Source organism: Acomys minous, assembly GCF_964271855.1.
Source record: "Acomys minous genome assembly, chromosome: 5".
Classification (NCBI taxonomy): domain Eukaryota; kingdom Metazoa; phylum Chordata; class Mammalia; order Rodentia; family Muridae; genus Acomys; species Acomys minous.
The window spans coordinates 53,146,076-53,171,600 of record NC_140494.1 but is presented as its reverse complement, the minus strand read 5'-3'; the positions used below and the strand labels follow the sequence as shown (position 1 = coordinate 53,171,600).

Below are 25,525 nucleotides of genomic sequence, written 5' to 3'. Positions count from 1 at the left end.
AGGGTCTAAGCCAGGTTAAAATTAGTTTGTACTATGAAATGATAAGGACAGAAATAATGGAGATCCACTTTCAGTTTTGACCACTGAACCAAGAAGCAACCTGCTAGTGAACATGTTTTTGTGAAGCAGAGTCATCCTCATCCTCTGCAGAATCCTGGTCCTTGGAACATCAAGTCATAGTGGAGCCTCGTGGTGTTATTTTTCCTTATCTAGATGTCTCTTTTAAATTAGTTAATGAACAGTCTGTATTGTCAATATATTTGAAATGCTACATAGTGATTAGCATTTTTACTAGGTTTAGTAATTGCCTTTCCAGTAGTTTGTAATGTATTTATATGTATGTATATATGTGTGTATATACATGTGTATATATATATGTATATAAATGCATATATGTGTATACATGTATATATAAGTATATATGAAAATATGTATGTATAAACATATATCTCCTTAACACTGTTGGAGTATAAGCTTCCAGAGGCTCATGCTAAATATCAATGATTGATTACTGCTAAAGTTACTATCTGTTTTTGGCTTGTTATAGCTAGTTCTCATGCCATAGAGCAGCAGGGTTCTCTGAGCTTTCCTGGACTGCTTGCACCACAACCCCTTTAAATACTGTACTGGTTATTCCTGCTCCTTTTCACTCAAATTCATATTTCAGTCTGTTAATAGGAATTATACTGCTGACTCAGAAACTGTCTAAATGGGAGCTAGTAGAAACAAAACTGCCACTGCAGTAATTTGTTTAAGCCTAGCTATGATGTATTGCTTAATTCCCAGAATTCTGTTTCTCATTGTTTTTTTCATCACACAGGACTAGAATATTCTAAAACCTTATTTATATGTTTGAATAGAAAGTGTAGCAAAATACTCTTGCCTAATGGGTAAAGATCATAAGCTATTTATATATAATAATAACATGATATTAAGCAACAGATAAAAGTCACATAGTCATCAGATGTCATTAATCACATTTTTGAAATCTGAATGAACCCCACTATATTCAGTAATTGTTTAAAGGCTGTATGTATCCCAGCTGATATTCCTTGGAATGGGTAAACTCATTAACAAAACACCTTAGGCTTCTAGAGTCATTTCTTATTGACTTTGTATTACAATATAGTTTTTCAGGCAAACATCACACTTTTGCTAAACTGTGAGTACTTGGAAGCAATTTCCATAAGGCTACAGAATGAGGGAGAGTTTACTATCAACTCCTCTTTGAGAGGTTTTGAAATGGAGAATGCTATCTCCAAGAATATATAAAAATAAATTACAATAAGACAATTTTGCCATTTCTTTATTCATTTTTTAATTCACTGAGATTTTTATACAGATTTTCAGCTACTGCAACCATGCCCAAGAAGAATTATCTGAACTATTTCATTGCTTACAAATAAGACACACCTTAATCAGAGACCTTGTGAAGTATGAAGGTCATGATTAAATATAGTTATTTAAATAATTCTGGAAAATGTGTCTCAGGAGGAGTATGATATGCAGTGAAGGTTACAAGACATTCCTTTCTGGAAAAGAAATATTTCTGTCCAGGGTTCAGATAAAAGCCTTCTGTCACTTACATGCCTAGAAACACAGGCTGCATCATATATACCAATTGTGCATGTGTGTGTGTGTGTGTGTGTGTGTGTGTGTGTGTGTGTGTGTGTGTATGTGTTCATGTATTTCAGGGGTATATGTGTGTGAAGAAAAATATGTACATGTGAACATATGAAATCAACTGAAAATCTTGGGTGATTCAGACATGGTTTTAGAGACATCTCTCACTGGCCCGGAGCTCAATTAAGTAAGCTGAGAGGGCCAACCAGAAAACCTGAAGAGTGAATTGGACTGAAAATGTTCAGTATGATAAACGCTTTCTTTCTCTTATTTTTTTTTTAGCTTATTAAACATTTTGTCAAATGTATTTTGATATGTGCACTTACCCCTTATCCAACCCGTCTAAGATATATTCTCCGTTCCCTACCCCTCAAATGGTGCTGTACTGATTTTAATTCCACCTAGTAAAGTTTGTTATGGACACACATTCTTGGACATGTGGTCTTTACCAGGGAGCAGTTGACCCACAGGGGATATATCTCTAAAGAAATTGACTGCTGATAGCTTCTTGGCTAGGAGTACAACTTGAAGCCCAGTCTATCCTCTCTATTTTTCCATGCTGGACAATTTCCTCATCTTAGCCTGTGCAGGTCTTATGTACGCTGTATTCACCCACTGCTTATGGCTCCTACACACTTTTTGTCCTCTCTGCACAAATGATCTCCCTGCTTTGGTGGGGGAAAGTGTGCATAGATGTCCTATTTAGGGTTGATCATTACTCATTCTTTTGCTCTCTGCATCTTGACCGGTTCTGGGTCTCAGTGTCAATTGTTAATTTTCTCTGATGAGGTTTGAGTGATGTATCATTCTATGGGTATAAACATACAAATCATTAAGAGCTGGAGAGATGGCTCAGCAGTTCAGATTACTGGGTATTCTTCCAGAAGTTCTGAGTTCAAGTCCAAATACCCACATAGCACCTCAAAACCGTATATGACTATAATCACATGGGATCTGATGCCCTCTTCCTGTATGTATAGATGTAGACAAAAAACACAAAGACATAAAATAGATTCATGAATAAAACTTCTAAAAACAAGTTAAAAATCAAAGTCAGTTTATTATCATTTCCAAAAAGCAGAATATTGGCAATAGATTCTAACCTAGAGTTTGTGATACATCTAGTCACAGGTTCATAGCCTGGTAATGTTGCTAGGTATGGATGTCATGCTGTACAGCAGGATTTATCAAATAAGAAAGAGGTTGGTTGGTCTGTGATGATCATCCCACTATTGGTGGGCATGTCTTTGCAGCCCAGTGATTTGTATAGCTTATAAGATATAGAAGTGAATAAGACCGGTGATTCCTTTAATCTTCTGATAGTGTACATAGTATCTTCAGTACTGTCCAACTAGGAACTAAGAGTGAGGGTTCTGGTCAATATCAGATTGCTGTGTCCATGTGCCATCATTCATGTGCATGGTCTTCTCAGTAGTAAAATCTTACCTTGAAGTTCTGTAGGGCAGCTAAGAATAGTATTGCTCCATCACGGGGCAATTCCACTTAACCATTTCTTTTTTTTTTTTTTTCCATTTTTTTTATTATTAATTTATTCTTGTTACATCTCATTGGTTATCCCATCCCTTGTATCCTCCCATTCTTCCCTCCCTCCCATTTTCCCCTTATTCCCCTCCCCTTTTAACCATTTCTTTTTAAAAAATTATTGTTTTTAAATTTTTTATTAATTTATTCATATTACATCTCAATGGCTATCCTCTCCCTTGTATCCTCCCATTCTTCCCTCCCTCCCGCTTTCCCCTTATTCCCCTCCCTTATGACTGTTCCTGAGGGGGATTACCTCCCCCTGTATATGTTCACAGGGTATCAAGTCTCTTCTTGGTAACCTGCTGTCCTTCCTCTGAGTGCCACCAGATCTCCCCCTCCAGGGGACATGGTCAAAGGTGAGGCACCAGAGTATGTGAGAAAGTAATATCCCACTCTCCACTCTACTGTGGAGAGTGTTCTGTCCATTGGCTAGATCTGGGTAGGGGTTTAAAGTTTACTGCCTGTATTGTCCTCAGCTGGTGCCATAGTTTGAGCGGGACCCCTGGGCCCAAATCTGCCTGTCATAATTATGTAGTGTTGATTTCTTTCATTTATTTTTCAGTAGTATCCTTCCATAGTTCTTGTAGAAGTATGTTTAGTGGTAGTTATTCTCCTTAAAAAGCTTGGATATGAAGGTTGTGGCATGGAACTCTCTGGTCTCCATGTTTACAACACAAGTATTTTAATGAGTGTGCTATTTTCACACATATTTCTTTTTTAATTGAAAATAGAAAGATTTTTATTGTTTTCTTACTGAGTGTAACAAACAGGGCCAGCGACCCTTCCAAGTCCTACTTTGGGTTTCCAGTATACCTTTTAGAGATTTTTAGGAATTTATTTATTTATTTGTTTACTTTACATCCTGATCTTAGCAAGCTTTTCTGATGAGAGATGAACAAGAAATTAATCGATAAGCATAGTAGAATATTATTGAGTGTAATCTTTTATCACAATCTATTTTTGCTTCTTTTAGACCAGTATTACTTTTGTTTTTTCCTTAGATCCCTGAGCTAGGTAGTCTCAGGTTCCTAGTTACCCAAGCAATGTCAATAATGATTTTCATTGTGAGCTTTAAGTCAAATTTAAAATTGTTTTAAATAATAAAAACTCAATGAAAATGTATTTAATACACCAACACAAATGTAGCTTAAGCCAGGCTATCATAAACATGCTTAGAAAATTTATAATTTTATGACCATGCAAAATTATCTAATAAGGCCTCTTTAAAACAGTGTTAAGAACAAGGGAGATGTCTGATGGTAAAAATTATGGTTTTCTAAGCCTGATGTTCAAACCAAGAGTACAGGCTTCCAAATGTTGTCCTATGTGTAGATTGACTTACATATTCCATTAATAAATCACACACACACAAACACATGCACACATGAAGCATAAAATGAAAAATTAAAAATATATATGCATATGTATGTATGTTATATATATATGCATACATGTATGTTATATATTCTATAAATGCATACATATAATTGTCTATATTATGTATGTATATTTATATTATACATGTATATGCAACATACATACATACATATATTGTGCTTTATGGCATAAAGGACTAAGGATGTTGTCTTTTTAGGAGAGTTGCCTTTTGCGGACTTAAAAGCCTTTGGTGGGAGATAGAGATATGGTTTAAGTTCTTATAGAGCTTAAGCTGCTCTTAAAGTGAACTGGTTTTTGTTCCCAGCACTCACCTCACAGATGAAGGCCACCTGTAACTGCAGTTATAAGAGACGTGATATTCTGATGACTTCTGATGGTGATGCACATTAAATAACAGAGGCCTATACATATATATTTAAAATATATTAAAAGAGTAAAAAAGTTAAACAATTTTTCAAATACAAACTACATCAAACTAATCCAGCTTTGCATTATGAACATGAGTATTTGTACAGAGCCACGGGGAAGACCATTCCTCCCTGTTGATGTCAGGCTTGAGTGCTCTCCTTGGCAACACAATGTTCTGGCATCACTCCTTGTTTGTAGTTGGAGTATCTGAAGTTATTTAAGACTAGTGCATAGTGTCTAGTATAAAATGTTAGGTTTGCTTTTGAAGACACCTATGAACTTGTCCAATCAATGAGTATTTATTAAGAACATAGTCTTTGCTAAATACAAATTCTCTCTTCTGAAACTGTTTTACCTGCTCAACTTGGTTATGCATGTATATATATATTTTACCTTTATGTATACATTTTTTATTAATTTATTCTTGTTACATCTCAATGGTTAACCCATCCCTTTTATCCTCCCATTCTTCCCTCCCCCCCATTTTCCCCTTATTCCCCTCCCCTATGACTGTTCCTGAGGGGGATTTCCTCCCCCTGTATATGCTCATAGGGTATCAAGTCTCTTCTTGGTAACCTGCTGTCCTTCCTCTGAGTGCCACCAGGTCTCCCCCTCCAGGGGACATGGTCAAAGGTGAGGCACCAGAGTATGTGAGAAAGTCATATCCCACTCTCCACTCTACTGTGGAGAGTGTTCTGCCCATTAGCTAGATCTGGGTAGGGGTTTAAGGTTTACCGCCTTTATTGTCCTTGGCTGGTGCCTTAGTTTGAGCAGGACCCCTGGGCCCAAATCTGCCTGTCGTAATGTTCTACTTGTAGGTTTCTAGGACCCTCTGGATCCTTCTACTGTGCTATTCTCCCATGCTTCTCTCATCCAGAGTCTCAATGGGACTAGCCCAAGGGGCATGTCCCATGAAAGCATGTATATTTTTATTTCATCAATATGAGAGTTAGAAAGTTGGGCCCCTTTTCTTTCTGAATCATGTTTACTAAATTATCTCATATTATTAACAAATGAAATATTTCTAGCAATTTTCCTGATAATTGTTTTCACATTTTTCTACATTTCTACCATACATTCCTATTTGGCTGATGTGACATTCTTCCTAAGTAACATCCCTGTAGACAATGGCTCTGCACCATGTTTGTTTCACTAATGAGACTCCAGTGAATATTGACTCAATACATGTAAAGTACAGATAAAATGATGGCACGTGTCCAACACCTTGGCAGACTGCATTAATATTAGCTTTAATAATTTTGTTGTTGCCCTCTTTTCTCTTTAAATATCTAGTGTGGTTATGTATATTCTCAGTTAGTGTTTTATTTATTTTTTAATAGCAAGCTACATATGAACTACTAATATAGGGTGCTGTTATTTTGGCATGGAAGAGAATACAGATTAAAAACATTGAACATGCCTTAACAAATTCATCTTTTGGCAAGTGTCTTTTTCACATTGTTTAATAAGTATAAAATTGGAACTCAAAATAATGTGCATTTTCATATTGTGTTAAAAACAAAATTTTAAGACACACATGTGTAATCACTTATGTCAGCTAAAATTCTCATATTCGACTTTCAAAAACATGAATTCACCCATTGACCTGTGCTTTATGCCATCCAGCCTAAGCAAACATTTATTTGCTCAGTGGCAACATTTCATAAATTCCTTTCAGATGCTTTCTCTATTAAATAAGTATAAATTTAAACATATTTTATAGAATCATATATAAGATTCATTCATAATTAGGAAACATGTTTCAATTATTTTTATTAAAACAGGATAAATGAAAATCGTAGAGATATAATTTAAGTTACATTCTGTATATAATGATAAAATATTCTGTATTGTGATAACTGTTACAATATGTATATTTAATTATCTGATTAATTATGGACATATATTTGGTACAAATTAAAAGCAAATTCTCACATTGACTATGGTTCACTGCTCTATGCATGCTAAAATTACTAATATTTTATGACTATATTTGGAAGCAATTAGTTGACATTTTTGATCTTTTGAAAATCTTTATGAGATTTAGAATTGTATGTTCTTTACAGTTCCTATTTTAAATAGCAACTGTAAACCTTTAATTATTTAGTGAGTTGCCTTCTGATGTCTTGATTCATATGTGGTCATTGTACATTTTTATGTATGCCTAGTCACCACCTTTATAGTGGTACAGATTATTTTCTTCTAACAGCTCTTTTTTCTCCTCCCTCCTTCATGCTGACTGTCTCAACCTCTATTTCATAACACAATTGACATAAATAATATATATAATTAATAACTACATTTAGAATCCATTTAATATAAAATATGTGATATTTATGTTGCTTCAGTCATTACAGTATCTTGTTGCTAGCTCCTCCTTTTAGAGTCTCTCACTCAAACTTCTTAGACTAGTTCTGTTATATATTTATGATATATATAAATATTGTATTGTATACATTCAAATCTAGTTATAATTATAGGAGAATAAATAAAATATTTGTCTTCTTGTTTCAAACTGATTTAACTTAAATGACAACCTACAATTGGCCCATTTTCTGAAAATGAGAGAACTTTTTTCTTCTTTACTGGTTAGTACAATTTTATTTTTATAAATCAATGCATTTCTTAATATCCATTCATTTTTATAAGCTTCAAGTCTGGTTCTTTATGTGTCTCCACATTATGTAATAAATATGATGTGCAAGTATCTTTGTAAAATGTGACCGACTCTTTGGAATGTCTTTATTTGGTTCTGTGATTACTGCATACTGATTTACGTTGTGCCTTCATTAGTGTATATTCTGAACAGCAGTGTATTAGGATTTGTTTCTTATGTATTCTCAACAGTTTGTGTTCCCATTAGGTTTCTTGATGATAGCCAGTTTTACTAGTTTAAATATTTTTTAAAATTTTTTATTAATTTATTCTTGTTACATCTCAATGGTTATCCCATCCCTTGTGTCCTCCCATTCTTCCCTCCTCCCCATTTTCCCCTTACTCCCCTCCCCTATGACTGTTCCTGAGGGGGATTTCCTCCCCCTGTATATGCTCATAGGGTATCAAGTCTCTTTTTGAATGATAAGGATATTAACGTTTTCCAAAACTGTTTGATTTCTGTGTGTTTCCTTACCTATTGAATTTACTAGATTACTTAATCATTGGAAAAATTGAGGTGACTGATTTTTTTCAGGTTTTATATAGTGCAGATATTCATTTCCTACTGTGTCTCATACAGTCTCATTTTTTGTTCTGCTATGGAGTTATTGGAATAATTTTCAATAAATGTTTGCTGATGCCTGTATTTTCATATTATTTAGCCTTTTGTTTTCTCCTGGTATGTCATACTTTTAGGTTTTATACTAATGTCTTTGTTACATTTTGAATCAATTACTACATGATATAATCGATAGAGATGTAGCTTCATCCTTAATTTTTTTCCACATTGTATGTGTAGATTTTTTATATTTGTAAGAATAAATAGGTGATTTTAACATGCATTTCTTTTCTAGGATCTCTGCTTTACTCCAGTGGTTTGCATAGCATATGCTTTTCTGCCTACAAAATACTTAATAAACCTATTAAATAAAAATTGTTATTATTTTATCCAAAGTATTTCTCAAAGTATGTCTGAAAAGTAACATGTTGAATTACTGATTCATATTTCTATTAGCTTGTTCAATTTAATTTTTAATTTAATCTATTTTAAGAAATGTGTATAGTATTATCTAATGAATTTCCCATCTACATTTTGCTAAAGAATCAAGCAGCTGAATATGCCTGGAATACTTATTGATTCTCCAGCTGTCTATGGTGAAATATGTGATTATTTTGTACTGGCTGAATTTCTTAAATAATGATTTCAATAATATTCATATAAATAATTTTAAAACTCTCTAAACAATTTCACTTTCTCTCCTTAGATGTTTCGTAATGTCTTTTTATTTTGTCTGTAATTAATAGACTTTGATTTTAGAGCAGTTTAAGATTTGCAGAAAAAAACTGAAGAATGAGCAGAGTTTCCATGTGGTTTTTACAATGCACACTTTGCACTTAGCTGCCTGTGTTATAAATTGTCACATTAGTTCCATGTTGTTTTTTTAAGTCATCTGCCAACGTATGACTGGGAACCTGTTTATATGATTTTAATAATTATTTCCTGTATTTCTCATGTGTGCTAGAAATGCAGTTGTATTTTATGTCTGAATGTCTTTTTATTAAAAAAAAGATAAGTCATTTTATAATTGAACTAATTATTTTCATAAAATTTGTTATATTTATGATAGATAAATATTTTCAAATAATTTCCCAGTATGTGGCTTTCATTTAAATATTAATAATGTTTTGACAAAGTAGCTGTCTTTAATTTTTATGAAGTCTGGATAATGATATTTTTAATCTTGTAAGAGAAATGATAAAATAAAAGTGAATTAGGAAGTGTCACATAATTTCTTCTATAAGTATTCTACATTAATAATTTTACACTGTCTTTGAAGGTTTATTATCATTTTAGTAAATAACTTCTGCCTTTGTACCCAAATTTTTTATACAATTAATTTATCTATTTATTTATTTGGTTTTTCTTTTATTTTTAAATTTATTTATTAAGCCTGCATGTATACATGCAGGCCAGAACAGGGCATCAGGTTACATTACAGATGATTGTGAGCCACCATGTGATTGCTGGGAATTGAACTCAGAACATCTGGAAGAGCAGTCAGTGCTTTTAACCGCTGAGCCATCACTCCAGCCCTGAATCCAAGTTTTTAAAGCAGTTGCAAGACAACTTCAAAATAACTTGTCTCTATAGTTCAATATATTTCATTAAATGTTTAGTTTTTATATGTTTAGTTTTAATATCATAGATTATTAATATTATTATTGATCTCTATATCTTAAGATTAACTATTCTTGCTGTAATTGAATGTTGTAACTGTAGGTCATTTTCTCCAAAGTACATATAAATTTAGGAGTGATTTTCTTATAGGATACATCACTTTTTTTAAATCAAAATTGTTTTTATACTAATTTTATCACATAAATTAAGAATGATGGTATTTTCCTTTAGTTAATTATCCTCATATACTTTCTTTTTTTGAGTTTTATTCAAAGAATTTGATTTATTATGGTAACAATTCATTCTCCTCCTCCTACACTTACTTTTCTTAGTTCAGTTTTGTACGTAGAGCTAAGATGTTTATTTTAAGTATGTTAGTTTTTGTGTAAGTTCTGTGAATTCATGTTTTGGTTACTGCTTCCACCTGTCGTGTGTCAATCAGTGACTTCTCGGCTTCCTCATCTGCGTGTGATTATTTTATTGTCTTATTTGGACAGATTTTCATTATTTATTCTGTTCTATTGAACTGCATACACTTTCTAAGTTGTCAAACTACTTGGACTACAGTAGTTTTCTTCCTAAATTCTTTTTTCTCCTAAATTCTATGATACTTATATTTATTACCATTTTTTGTGCATACATGGAGATAAGTTTGTTGAAGGTACAAAATAAACTTGCTTCTGCTTTGATGATACACTAAAGGTTAAGATTGAAAAGTTCATAGCTGTCAATTATTCTCTTTATAAGCGTGACATCACCCATCATTTATTTTAATTTTCTATCACTTTTTAAATCATTTTTGTAGGCTTTTTCATGAAAAGTTTTACAAATTTTGTTATATTTTTACTAAATACTTCATTTGGGTTGTTGATGGAAAAAGTAATATTAGTAATAATAATAATAATAATAATAATAATAATAATAATACACATGTAATAAAATTATAATATTTATTATTATAATTGAAATTTTGATTTGTGTGGATGGAAATAGTAGATGGTATAGGGCTGGGTAGCCTAAATGAGGCAGTAGATTGATTAGCTCACTATCATTACGTAAACCAGGGAGTGATGACACATGCCTATAATCCAGAATTCAGGAGGTGCATGCATGTAGACCCTATCTTAGAAAAACACAGAAACAATGTAAAAAGAATCCCTTTTTATTGTTAAAGCAAACACTCTGTGTTTTATATTTAAATATTAACCTTGTGTTATACAATCTTTACTTGCTACATGAATTAGTTTATGGAAACTAATTTTTATTGTGGAAAATTCGGAGATACGTTCTGCATAAACTTCCTTATTGTTGGCACATAAAGGAAGTTTTATTGTCTTCATTTTCATTCAGTATACCTTGCAACTTTTGTTGTTTCTTGTTATTATACTGGACAGGATTTTAAATGTACATTCCACAGATGTGATATTATTGCCTTTCTTTTTTGATCTTTGTATTTGAGATATTTAGATGTTTATTAAGTTTAGACTTATATATTTTTGAATGACCATTTTTAGTGTGATTTAAAGGGAATACCAAGTTTTTCCTAGTTAGTTGAGTCATCATCCAGTAATGGAAAAATTTAAAGATTCTTCAATTCTATATTTTCATGTTACCATCTCTTTTTGAAAGCCACAGGTAAATTTACTTTATGTAGTTGATGTTCAAATAGTCTTGTATAGCTGCAATAAATCACACTTGGTGATAACGTACTCCATTTGTAGAACTGCCATTTGACTTCCTAACAGTCTTTGAATATGTTTATATATTTGTCTATAAAAATGGGGTTTCATATTGTTGTATACTTTTTTATTCTAACTCCCCTTTACCCCATGTTTTTCACCTAGTTATGTTATTGAAGCTAATTATTACTTCATGGAATAAATACTTATGATGTCTTTATCCTTTTTACATTTTGGAACAAATATGTGCATAACATTGCACATGAGACAATGCCCTCTCTTAATCTTAAAACTTTTTTGAATTGCTGTGTTTTACAACATGTTTTTTATGTATAAAAACATTTTATTCATACACTGCAGTGATGAATCATATTGGAATTGAATAATTCTGAGGATCATTTCAGAAGGGTACATTCTGGTTTTGCCATTTCTTCATCATCTTGAAGCAGCAGGATTTTACAAAAAAATGGAATAGGGTTGAGTTTCAAGGACACTGTTTATGATTTAATATCTTGTAGGGGGGAGGAAAGTTACTGTGACATTCAATATACGCTGTTTCCCTTATTTAACAATGAACATATTTATCAAACTGTGTTTGAATGAATGAATGAATGAATGAGTGAATGAAAAAGTCTGTACCTAAATGAGTCATTCATGAAATGCATCTTTCCAATTTGATGTACTGGTGCTTAATATTAATATTAAGCCCAAGTTTCAGCAGCTACTCTAATCTTGGTACACTGGCACTTGTGCTGCTGAACACTGGCAAAATCCCTTCCCTGGGAGCCATGTCCACTTTCTTCATGAGTTTATTGAATAAGACTTTGTTGCTGACTGTACAACCTAGGGGAAAAGGATTAATCTTGGCCTATGATTTAAGTGGACAAGACATGTTGGTTAGTATATATTTTCTCATTGACAAGTTTTCACTAGGTACTCCAGAATGTTCTCCAATACAATAATTAACTGCCTTAGTTTACAATGCTAAGATTACAAATATTGTCCATCATGACTAACTACAATAAATTTTTAACACACAAAAACAACATACACACAGATAGGAATATACGCATACATACATACATAATTGCATGTGTATAATAATATACATGTGCAGATTTAATTTTATAGCTGAAGTATCTACATGAGCACAGAATTAAAAAGCTACAATATTTTCTTCAAGCATTTATGATGAAATACTTAAACAAAATTAAATAAAAACCTGTGTTTTGAATACATAATCCCATGATTATTATATTTTTATTTGCCCTTAATTTTTCTAATTTTAATATTCAATATTCTTAATATTATAGGAGGTATCATTAAATAATTAAAGTAATAATGTAGTACTATGGTTCCAAAGGAAGTCTAAATATTTGTCTAAATTTCTAGATATTTAGCAAAGTAGAAAATGTGACAAAATATAATTTTTAAAAATAGATGTATAATTATATTCTAGATTTTTTGCATATTTTAATATGTCAAAATACCAGTATAAGATTATTTTTGAAATACAAAATGTCTTAGAGTAGTATAGCTGGATAATTGCTTTTTCAACACAATAGACATTATGGGGAAGAATGGATAAACCAAAGGTATTTTTATTCTATGTTTGTATATTTAAAGCTTTTGTTGAACATGTTGTCCTGTTTTAGACTTCTCTCTCTTATTTATTCTAGCTGCTTGTGAATAACTTCTTTAACACAAGCGTTAGATCGATGTCTTTGAAATGATGAACCTGTTCTTCACCCCACCACATGACTCCATTGCCTTGTTTCCAGGCTCTCAGTGTTAAAATGTATCTGACCTTGTGGAAAATCCAACAGATTTCTCATATTCCTTTCTTCTTTTAATAACCACATGAGAAAAGTAGAGCAAATATGTATTTTAAATTTTATATATGGATCCTCATTTCATTTTGCTTCCATTACAAAAAAATTAGTACAATTTTCTCATGAAATGTTAAAAGTCCAGGTTACCTAAAATGGAAGAAAAAAATAAAACTTAAGTGATTACTACTAGTGTATGTATCTTCTAAAACTATTTTTATGAGGTTTGGTTAAAAAATACTATTTAAACTGCCTTACTAAAATAATTAGTTGATGATTCACATGTAAGGATACAAAACCAGAGCATAATTATATAATAAGATAGAATCAGAATATAACAATATAATAAAATCTAAAAGGGAACTTATTAGTTAATTATGCAATTTTTAAAGTTTTAACAAATGTTTGGTACATATCCCAAGGACCCATTCCCGGGATAGCTAGTGATCCGTGACAATTTATAGTTCATAATCATTATTATTGTGGTATTTGATGTTCATACTAAGGTCATTTAGGCATTTTTTCCAAATGAATGCAATCCAATCATAAGATTTTTTGAGAAGTTATCTTTAAAAGACAAATATTAATTATACCAAGTTATTTTTACTAAGATATTATATATAAACAGACATTTAGCCACTTGATTTATATTATTTGGTGTTTAAAATATTTATAAAGAATATAGTTTCTCACAATCAGAACATGGTAATAGAAAAAGAACTTCCTTAACGTCACAGTGAAAATCAGGTAACATTTAAAAGGTCATCCACTTTCTGGCTTGATTTCACAAATACAGAGGCAAGGTTTTCATAGACCTATATGGACAGGAGACAACACTAGTTAAACTAAAATATTAGTTCCATAGTAATCATTATAATGAGCTATAAAGGCCTCATGCTTCACCTTGATTTTAATTATTTAAAATGTAATTAAGATTGATATTTCAAACACAAAATGGGTTGAATTTATTTTTCTCCTTTGTATTACAATAGAGGTTTAAATTCTGGTAATATTCTATTCAAAGGCATATTTTGACCTCTATGTTTTAAAATAACTCGGGTATCATTTATTCTAAGCTCATTATCTCATGGTGACTAACTATATATGTTTAATATTTTAAGACTAAAAAATATGAAATGCTCAGTTTCTCCTTGATCTGAAATACTTGTTCCAATCATCACTGACTAAGTATGATGTGGGCGGAAATTAACATATCAAATTGTTTTCATTGTTAGAACTACCCATGTATTTACAGAATTGTTTTTTTCTATTTCTTTGAAGCTTCACACTGACCAAGATAAAGGAGATGGGAATTTGAAATACATTTTGACAGGAGATGGGGCTGGTAATCTCTTTGTTATAGATGAAAATACAGGAGACATTCACGCTGCAAAGAAATTAGACAGAGAAGAAAAATCCCTGTACATTCTCCGTGCGAAGGCTATAGACAGAAAGACGGGGAGGCAAGTTGAACCAGAATCTGAGTTTATCATTAAAATCCACGATATAAATGACAATGAACCAAAATTCACAAAAGACTTGTACACAGCCAGTGTTCCCGAAATGTCTGGAGTTGGTAAGTATCCATTAGCCTGTGTGCATAGCATATTTGCTCTCAGAGTTTAACTATGAACTTTCCAGGCACGTGATTATATGTTTCCTTCTTTCAAAATGAGAACTGTATCTAGAAACTTATTTTAGCAGAACAACTACTTTCCAGATATTTTCAATAATTAATGTAGTAATGTCTCCTTTTAATTATAACTGACTGAGTAAAGTTGTTTGATTCCATTGGGATCAACACTTGCTCCTCTGTCATTCAGACTAAACATCCAGGAGAAGGCATTGCTTCTTAAGAAGGGAGAGCTAACTGTGCCAGCAGCTCTTCTCAACTTAAACTGAGAAGTGGAAGTGTTTGTTGTGTTTGACAAACTACTTCCACATAACTAGCCCATTCAATTATCATAACAGCCTTGTTTTTTAAGAGTGTGAAATATAACTTTATAGTTCATCCTGTTATTAAGAAATTCATAATTCAGAATACTTCAACAAGTGAAAGAAGATCAAATAACCTGTTGCATTATGTTAAGATCTTTAGATTTTTTTTCTGTGTATCTTTGTATTTCACTCTAATGGTCTTTGGCTGTCCATGGTAACTGGAAACAGCAGTTTCTCATTGTTCTGAGATTCTTCCAATTTCAAACACCATTCATTAATATACAAAATTGCTACTTGTATATGTGTTAATACATGTAATTTTATCAATATGTATTAATCACATTGTGCAATAAAAATTGAAGATTGTTATAAAATATCACTAAGGTGATACTTATTGAATATATCATACGTAAGATATACACCACCTTTAATCCCAGCACTTGGGTGGTAGAGGCAGGTGAATCACTGTGAGTTTGAGGCCAGCCTGATCTACAGAGGGAGTCCAGGAAATCAAGTCTACAAAGAGAAACCCTGTCTGGAATGCCCCCCAACCCAAAACAGATATGCACTTTTCTATTTTTAACTTTACTTATTTGAATATTTGTCAAAATATATGTAATATAATAATGCATATTTGCCTATAGAAATTATAAGAAATAGTAAATACATCTTTGATGGGAGTGTTTTCATGATATGACTGTTGAGAGGATCCAAGAACTTGTGACGAAGTTACTATATTGTGTAAGCTCACCTATTTGAAGAAACTGAGGTTCTGTGATCATTTCTAGTAAAATGGATTTATCAAAAAATCCAGGAGGCTTCTGATATCACAAAATCTTTGTCTTTGTATAACATAGAGTAGATGGGATTTCTTAAATATTTTTCTAATAAATTAAGATTGTTATAATTTGCTGGATTGACCTATATTTTCCTGACATTAAGCTAATTTAGGTGTATGTTATGGCATTTTATGAACTTACATTTGAGAAGAAAATAGATGTAAAATTATGGTTGCTGGATAAATTATTTTGCAAGTTATTTTAATATTATTTATTTTTATTGGTTTTCCAGACATAAAAATACAATAAGCATGATTAAGATGACAAAAATATTTGATTATTAGAAAATTTGTTCAGAATTATTTGTACTGTCATATATTTTAAATTTTATAGCATTACTTTATTATGTTAAAATAATTTACTAAGTTGAGAGTATAATATGATTACATCATTTCCATTTTTTGATTTTTTTCTCAAAACACTTTCATATACCTTCATTTCTCTTTTTCAAATTGATAGCCTCTTTTTGTTTGTTTGTTTTACTTTGTTTTTCTGTTTTTTAAATATATTTTATTACTTTATTCATATTACATCTCAATTGTTATTCCATCCCTTGTATCCTTCCATTCCTCCCTCCCTCCCATTTTGCCCTTACTTTCCTCCACTATGACTGTGACTGGTGGATTTCCCCCAGTCTGTATATGCTCATAGGTTATCAGATCTCTTCTTGGTAGCCTGCTATCCTTCCTCTGAGTGCCACCAGGTCTCCCCATCCAGGGGACATGGTCAAATATGGGACACCAGAGTTCATGTGAAATTCAGACTCCACTCTCCACTCAATTGTGGAGAATGTTCTGTCCATTGGCTAGATCTGGGTAGGAGTTTGAAGTTTAATGCACTTATTGTCCTTGGCTGGTGCCATCATTTGAGCAGGACCCCTGGGCCCAGACCTGCCCATCATAATGGTTTTCCTGGAGGTTTCTAGGACCCTCTGGATCCTTCTATTTCTCCATTATCCCATGCTTCTCTCACCTAGAGACCTAATAGGCCTCTTTTTTTTATTAATTATTTGCACATCTATACACCAGCATACAGATACACAAACAAGCAGACACACAAACACACACCCATAGAATAGAAACCTATGCACAGAGGCACATCAAACACACAGACACTCATACACCGACCTAAACACTTGGGCGCATACACACACAAACATACACACATAGACACTCAGATACACACAGACAAAGACACAGAGAGATACACATAAATAGACTTCCTTGAACACACACACACAGATATACACATAGACACTTAAACACAGACACAAGACATAGACACTTAGATGCAGAAACACAGACACACAAACATACATACAAACAGAAAGAGATGCACATACACACACAGTCACACACAGATATGAATACAAACAGATACCCATACACACACACACACAGAGGTATAGACAACAGACACACACACACACACACGCACACACAGACAAACACTGTCTACACAGTTTACACTGCCCTAAATAATTTAGTATCAGTGGTTTGGTTTTCACTTCCTTTTATAATAACAGAATACAGGATGGAAAGATGGCTCAGGAATAAGACCATACATTCATCTTCCTGAGGCCCTGGGTTTGATTCCCAAAACCCACATAGTGTCTTGTCACTCTATAACTCTAGTCCCAAGGTATTTCATTGCCTCTCCTGCTCTCCTAGGAAACCAGGCACATATGTAGTCACAGACAAACATTCAGGCAAAATAAAGAATATTTTTCTATCAAATATGTTGATTTTTACTATAAAACATTAATCTTTTTCCCTTTGTTGAAAATAGAGTTTTTTGTCCTGAAATATATTCTGTTATCTCATATAACATTCCTCCCTCTGCTCTTTCTGGTAAATATTCTTTGATATTTAATGTACTACTATTTCATCACTCCATCATGTATATGCTCAGGTCACTTGTCTTCTTACATTAACCATAATATATATATTTTTAAAATTTTTATATATTATATATAACTTATTTAAAATAAAATGATATAATGTCAAAAATAACTATTTTAAATGTTATTTTTAAAACTATCATTGATACAATTATTAATAATTATCAAATACTGAGTTTCTATATTGCATTAATTTTCTTTCAGGCTACTTTCTATTCTGTAATATTTAGGTTTGAGAAACATATTTTTTACAAACCCTAAATATGATCTGACTTGTAGTGCAAAAAATACCTTTCTAGTCCTCTCCACTGTAGTGAATTTCAAGCTAGCATTCCTTGATAGTTAACTTCACAGCTAAGTCAAATTCTGATTGCTTCCTGTGCAAATTGAGATCCTTTTTAAAGACACACTGTCTATGGAACCAACAAGGAACCCCTAACTAAGCAGTCTGTTGGGGAAAATCACTTAGAATGGGTGATATTTACTCAGACTAGCTGGTTTTAATTTTCTTCGTGTCGCTTTACTGGATCTGTGATATGTGGCCCAAGGGCATATGTCATACATGTGCCACAGGGATTAAGTATTAATACAAATGAATTCCTGCCAATCTGCACAGCCTACACTAGTCAGTCCAGAGAAAGATTGTACCATGGTACTAGAAGCTGGGCTGGAATATTGAATAATATTCCACATTTTCAAGCCCAAAGAGAATTTATAATGCAAAGAGAAAAAACAAAACTCATGTCTAACATACACAGACTAAGTTTTTCACATCTAATTAAAAGGATATTTTGGTTTCCTCTGCACTGTTTGAAATCATCACACTCATTTCTGAAATCCCTAAAACACAAAAGCTTAGGAAGGGGAGAATTCACCTCTCTGATTATCACGTTAATGAACGTGGAGGAGCCTAGCAGAGAAAAGGTGATCTTCCCAGGCTAAAGGGAATTACACAGGCATGTTTCAGTTTGATTCCTTAATCCACACATTTAACCAAACATGAATAAGCATGGTCTGTTTCCTTTGGGCTTCTGAAGAAAGCCAAAGGGGCCAAAGCAAAAAACCTCACAAAACATTTTAAAAGTGTTAAAGTAGGATAGAATATTGTCTTTAGCTTTACAAATTAAATATCTGAATTACTTTTATCTTAGCAGAAAATAAAATTAGTAATACAACAAAATGAAATTCATAAATTAACTTTTGAGAAAGATTAGTAATTCATTACTCCTTATGGATTTACAAGTCACAGTAAATGTCTGATATTATGTGCACAGAAGAATATAGTTCAATTCCTTTTTCGACTATTTTGCTGGCGTGTGTGCTTAGTTCTGATGTTTGAACTCAAGATTTTTGACATTCTGTAATATTAATTTTTGTTTGTTTGGTTGGTTCTTCATAGCAAGACCTCTTTATGTTTCATTGTGTTTATAATCACGGTTCACTAAGGTAAAGAAAAACAGGAGGTTTCAAAAGGTTAAATTTGTTTTTATGCCTTCTCATTTAGCGATAAAGGTATTAAAGAATCAATGTTGCTGTATTTAGTAAGGATTTTCCTCAGCACAATATTTCTACTAATTGTTCAATTCATTAAATTCTATTAATCTTTGTGAAGAAATACAATATATATTACCTGCTTTCATAGTAAAGAGTAAATCTACAATTACTTTTTAATTAAGAAAAGTAGTGAGAATATGGCTTTTAAAATAGCAGACTATTTAGAAGAATTGATATGTCTCTGCTTGGGGTGGGCTGGATATAGGTACATCTGTTATACAAGTGACAGCCACCGATGCAGATGATGCCAACTACGGGAACAGTGCCAAAGTGGTTTATAGCATACTGCAAGGGCAGCCGTATTTTTCGGTTGACCCAGAATCAGGTAAACACATTTCTGCCTTCCTTAGTCTATTTCCTTTTATATCATACAGTCTGATACACAACTTTTAAAGGGAGTTTTCTGTTTTCAGACCTATCCAGTCAGTTTTGGGTAGCTGCTTTCTAGAGTTATTTTATGGAAACGAAACAAAATGTCCTTTTATTAACGAAACCTAATTGGGCTTAGCTCTTTTAGCTATTGTTTATTGGGTTTTAATTTAAGAGACACAAAATTTCACAGAGGTTAATATAATTTGCAGAATAAAATATACTCAAAACTTAATGAGCATAATGATTATAAAATTTAAGCAAAGTCTACTGATCAAAATTTTAAAACGCACAAAACAGAATGACTTACATCAAGTTACTTGTAGACTCTCATCATTGCCTCTGTGGATTTTGCAAGGCATTGATTTCAAAAGTCAATTTTTTTAATTTTTATTTTTTAAAGGTATCATAAAAACTGCGTTACCAGACATGAGCAGAGAAAACAGGGAGCAGTATCAAGTGGTTATTCAGGCCAAGGACATGGGCGGCCAAATGGGAGGTCTTTCTGGAACAACTACAGTAAATATCACCCTCACGGACGTCAACAACAACCCTCCTCGGTTTCCACAGAGTAAGGCATTCTGTACTGAGAGTGTCATGGGCCCGTTCTCAAACACACTGCTAGTCTAGACCTTCTGCATTTCTAAGTCTCTTTGCTGAGAGCCTATTAATAAGAAGTTATGATACATATTCCTGAGTAGGTATATAAGAAAATAAAATGAGGCCTGTTTGAGACTTGATGTTTCGCTAGCTTTTGATGAGCAAGAAAGCTTTTCAAGCTGATATCTTCACAGTGACTCTTGCCATTCTATCCTTCTTCTCATCACCCAGGGTTGGAATGTGGGCGCAAAAGTCCGCCTGTTTACTTTCAACATGTACACTGTTCACAATTCTTAGCTAACTAATAAACAAGCATTATTAGCCTTCATGTAATGAATTTTAAAACACAGATTGGTGTCTTATCATCTTTCAAAACAAGATCTATTTTAAAGCAATGTATGTGGGTTAAATTGGCAGCATTTTAATATTCTTTTGGTTTACTTACAAAGTCATGAAAACTTGATTATGACAATGTTAACGCTGAAGTCATCTAGTATAGAACAAACTGTTAGATTTTAGTGTTATTTATATTAGTGAAATGTGAATATCAATAAATTCACTTGCAGTTGTCACCTCAATTTTCCATTTGGTTTCTCAAAATATACTATAAGTGTATAACTGGATGAATTTTCATACTGAAGTTTATGTTGTCTCTTAGGATGGTAACAGAAGATATGTATCCACTATAGTACTGATTAAATGCTGAGTTCTGGACCAGGAAGTAAATTGAATATATATGTATTCACAAGTTCCACAGATTTCACAATTCTCTTGTTTTACTGGCTAGATTGTGACATTAAATTTTAGTGAAATGAATATAAAGCCCCACAGTGAGACTTAAAACCTGCAATTCATAACCACAAAAATCACTGGAAAGAGATTAGACTATGAAGTCAGGGAATGAACTCTGTACTATCTTTCTTCACAACTCAGCAAGATAATCTATATTGGGCTGTTCTGTGAAAACAATTTACCTAAGATGCTGCTTTGTCAGGACTCAACATGCTACTCTACAGACTCTTTGACTTAATAAATGCCCAGAAGCCTAGTTTAACGTTTTTATTTTCTATTTCCTTACTTTCTTATTTACACATTTATAAACAGTTTGCAAATACAATGTTTGTCATTATAAAGGAACAAATTTTGATATATGTCTGAATCTGTATTAAACATGGATAATATACTACTTAAATACATTAAAATTAAACATACATAAGCAAAAATAACTATAATAATGACATTTTGGCTTCAAAATTATATTTCTAGAACTGTCTTAGAATGAAAGAATAGAGACGCAATTTCTCAAATTATGGACTTTTCTTCTTTTATTCTAAATACATTTGAAATGCATTGTGGCAACATTTAGAGTCATAATCAAGACACAAGCAACTTGTTTTCATGGATGTTAGACTAAATGTTCTGGATCCGTACAGCCGGCTTCCACATTCTCTTCAAGTAACATTGAACATCCTTTTAGTCTTCTAGGAAATTATACTTCTCATTTAGAATCTGAAAAAATTTCAAATTCTATATATTATTTTTCCACCTCACAAATCTATAACTTTTGACAGCATCCAATTCAATATGATGCAAATGTCTCTCAATTTAAATCACTTTGCTGAGACAGGAACAGAAATTTTGTGTCATCCTAAGTTGAAAGTGAAGGAAGCTATGATTTAATTTACAGGCACTTATCAATTTAATTCTCTGGAGTCTGCGCCTCTTGGAACCCATCTTGGAAGGATAAAAGCCAATGATCCTGACACAGGGGAAAATGCCGAGCTGGAATATAGCATTTCAGAAGGAGAAGGATCTGACATGTTTGCTGTGATCACTGACAAAGATACACAGGAAGGGATTATAACTGTCAAACAGGTGTCTCTTGGTTGTCTTCCTATTTTCACTCAGTGCTCTTTAGTTTATTGTTGCTTTTCAGTACATATAAAAAATGATGGATCTACTTTTCATCATTTTTTATTTGCTGTCCATCATTCACAGAAAGTAGAAAAACTGACTTCACTTCAAATATGTGATACGTTGTTCCTGATACTTACACTGCTACTCCTGCTCAAATGGGTTTGCTTGTCATAGACAAGAATCAGACCCCAAGAAAACTCAAGGGTACTTGCTTTGTGTTTCCTTGTGGAACAAACAATAGACACAGACCCATCACTGGTACTTGATATATTTCTCAAATCTTTTATTGTAAGTGAGGTGATCTATGTAAAATTGAGTAAATTAAGAGCTAGAATTGACCTTGACACCTCCTAACTGAGGATTAGTAGTCAAAGTTTCAGGGGGTCCTATGCCATATGATCTGATTTATGTGTATTTTCTTGATTTTTAATTAAGTACTTGAGAATGACATGCAACAATGTAAAGACCGATATAGCTAATAATTAGTTTTACTTTTCCTGTCTTTCTTTTATATATTTCTTTTCTAAATATTCAAGTTGATGAAATATGAAAATTACTCTAGATGTATGTTTTAGTCAATCTTCTTATTTTAATAGTATTAACTTTAATAATGCTGCTATATAATCAGTATTTATTTAGATAATACTTTATTTAACTTGCCTAGAAAAATTGAAGTGAATTGCCTAGTGGATGTCACTTCACTACATATTCTACTACAGTTATATTGTATAAGCATAAAGCAAATATACTATTTCATTAGACAAAATCATTAGGCAATAATTGGGGTAGTTACTTAGAAATAGTTAATATTAACTTTAAGAGTTTATTAAACATTCATATCATCAATGATTGCTACGTCTTCCAATGTATCCTAACATTTCTTACTTTCTTAAAACTCAGAATTTAGATTTTGAAAAGAAAATGTTGTACACTTTAAGAGTGGATGCAAGTAACACACACCCTGATCCTCGATTCTTACACCTTGGACCTTTCAAAGACTCAGCCATGGTTAAGATATCTGTGGAAGATGTTGATGAGCCCCCTGTGTTCAGTAAGCTCTCTTACTTGATGGAAGTGGATGAAGATGTGAAAGAGGGAAGCATCATTGGACAAGTCATTGCATATGACCCAGACTCCATGAACAACATAATAAAGTAAGTACTTGAAAAAAAATCTATTTACTTGTATAATCCTGTAATCCATTTTAATACTTATGTCACAACTGAAGTTGTATAATTGTGTGAATCAGAACAATAAATACATCCTAAACATCCATTCTCACCTCTGCTTTCTTCTGAATATTCCAGGTTTGGGACATTATGATACTTTACCAAGAGTAATAATAAGGAAACATTAGGCATTTTAATAATTATCCCATGGTAGAAAATCTAGTTTCTAAAATATAGACAAGGTGTAAATTTTAGACTCAGTCACAAATTGTAACATCTTAATTAGTAATGTGATAATTTTATTAATTCTTTTTCTTTAAATAAATTCAATGTAAAAGTTTATGTTGTTCAATAAGTATATTTTAAAAGACAATGGATTTAATAAATAGCTAAATATCAGATGGTTTATACTAAAATATATATAATAAATATATAGAAATGAATGTCTTGAATAGAAACTTTATAGTAAATTTTTATAAATATTTATGAAACTATACTGTGTTAGAATAGACAAGGTCTAAGGCCATACTAACCTAAAGATGGTCAATCATGTCTCATCTCAGAAGAATAGAAAATAAAATTCTACATATCAAAATTTTGGTGGATAACTTTATTATTATGTTCACATATCCACTGAAAGTGTTCCTAAAAAGATAAGGTAAGAACAGCAGGAAAGGCAAAAGTAAGGTATAATAATTTTCAAATTTGATTTATAAATTCACCATTTCAGAAAGTAGTGCTTCTGAAATTTAAATACTTTTTATGAACTATCCATTAAGAAATATCAAGACAGATTTGCTTTGGTCACTATGAGTGCATATGTGCCTTGATTAGTTAATTTTGATGTCCTTGTTCTTCTGCCTCTCCATCCCCTGTGTGTCTTACTTCTTTAGAGCAGAGGTATTTGATAGACATATCTCCTTTACACTCTCTCTGTCTGTAATGTCTGGTTCTAAGTCTCTGCATCTGCTCTAGTCTGCAGCCTGATGAAGTTATTCTGATTATGACTGAATAAGGCACTGATCTATGAATATAGCATAAAATAAAAGAGAGTCATTTATTGATACTCTTTCTTTTTAGAATTGGAGTATTTGGTATTACCTTACATCCTTGGACTGTCTAGTCTCTAGCTCTTGGATACCCTAGTAGTTTCAAGTATGGGTTCAGTTGTATTAGGTGGACCTTTAGTTAAATCAGACATTTGTTGGTTACTTCCACAAGTTCTGTGCCAACATTGCCCTAGCATATTTTTCAGGAAGGACAGATTGTAGGACACAGTTTTTGTGGCTGGTTGGTTTTCAAAGTTTCTTTTCTGGTAACCTGCAGAATATCTTGTTGCTCCAAAGACACTAGAACAGAGCTTCCTAATGCTGTGAAACTTTAATACAGTTCCTCATAATGTAGTGATGCACAGCCATAAAATTATTTTCAGTTTTACTTCATAACTGTAATTTTTTTACTGTTATAAATTGCGATAAAATATCTAAGCTTTCCAGTAGTTTTAGGTGACTCCTATGAGAGTATCATTTACACCCAAAAGGGGGCAGTGATCAAGTTGGGAACCACTGCACTAGAGCTGAAGAGTGAAAAGGTTCTTGAGGGCAGTTTGACTTTTCCATGTTCAGTGAGTTGTGTGGGCATTGTCTTCAGCAAAGGGACCTTGATATCAGTATTCAGAGAACAATTCCTTATCTTGGCAATAGCCTGGGAGTCTAGGGACCCTCTTTATTCCATGAGACCCTCTTTATTCAACAATTCAATTGAATGCTACACAGTCCCACTACTGGGTGCCTTTTCTATTGACAAGAGATGGCCAGGTGAGACTTAGTATCACCCGATATTAGGAGACTTCATTAGGATCACCTTCACATATTCTAGTACACTTTTTCCATATCATCCCTCAATGTACCTCAATTCTAGCTC

The 25,525-nt window shown here is 32.6% G+C and overlaps 1 protein-coding gene across 3 annotated transcripts in view; it reads left to right on the top strand.

Moving 5' to 3' along the window:
* CDH9 (cadherin 9) overlaps positions 1 to 25,525 on the top strand; it is an 80,745-nt gene that overhangs the window by 27,350 nt on the left and 27,870 nt on the right. Inside the window, exons 1-6 of one of the 3 annotated variants that reach the window (XM_084781819.1) lie at positions 12,339 to 12,383; positions 14,598 to 14,892; positions 19,753 to 19,872; positions 20,320 to 20,487; positions 22,204 to 22,391; positions 23,334 to 23,587. In XM_084781819.1, coding sequence (XP_084637945.1) covers positions 12,378 to 12,383; positions 14,598 to 14,892; positions 19,753 to 19,872; positions 20,320 to 20,487; positions 22,204 to 22,391; positions 23,334 to 23,587 — 1,031 coding nt within the window. In that variant the 5' untranslated portion in view covers positions 12,339 to 12,377. Of the gene's footprint in view, positions 1 to 12,338; positions 12,384 to 14,597; positions 14,893 to 19,752; positions 19,873 to 20,319; positions 20,488 to 22,203; positions 22,392 to 23,333; positions 23,588 to 25,525 lie in introns of those variants that run through there. The other 2 variants (XM_084781818.1, XM_084781820.1) reach the window with 2 other exon arrangements.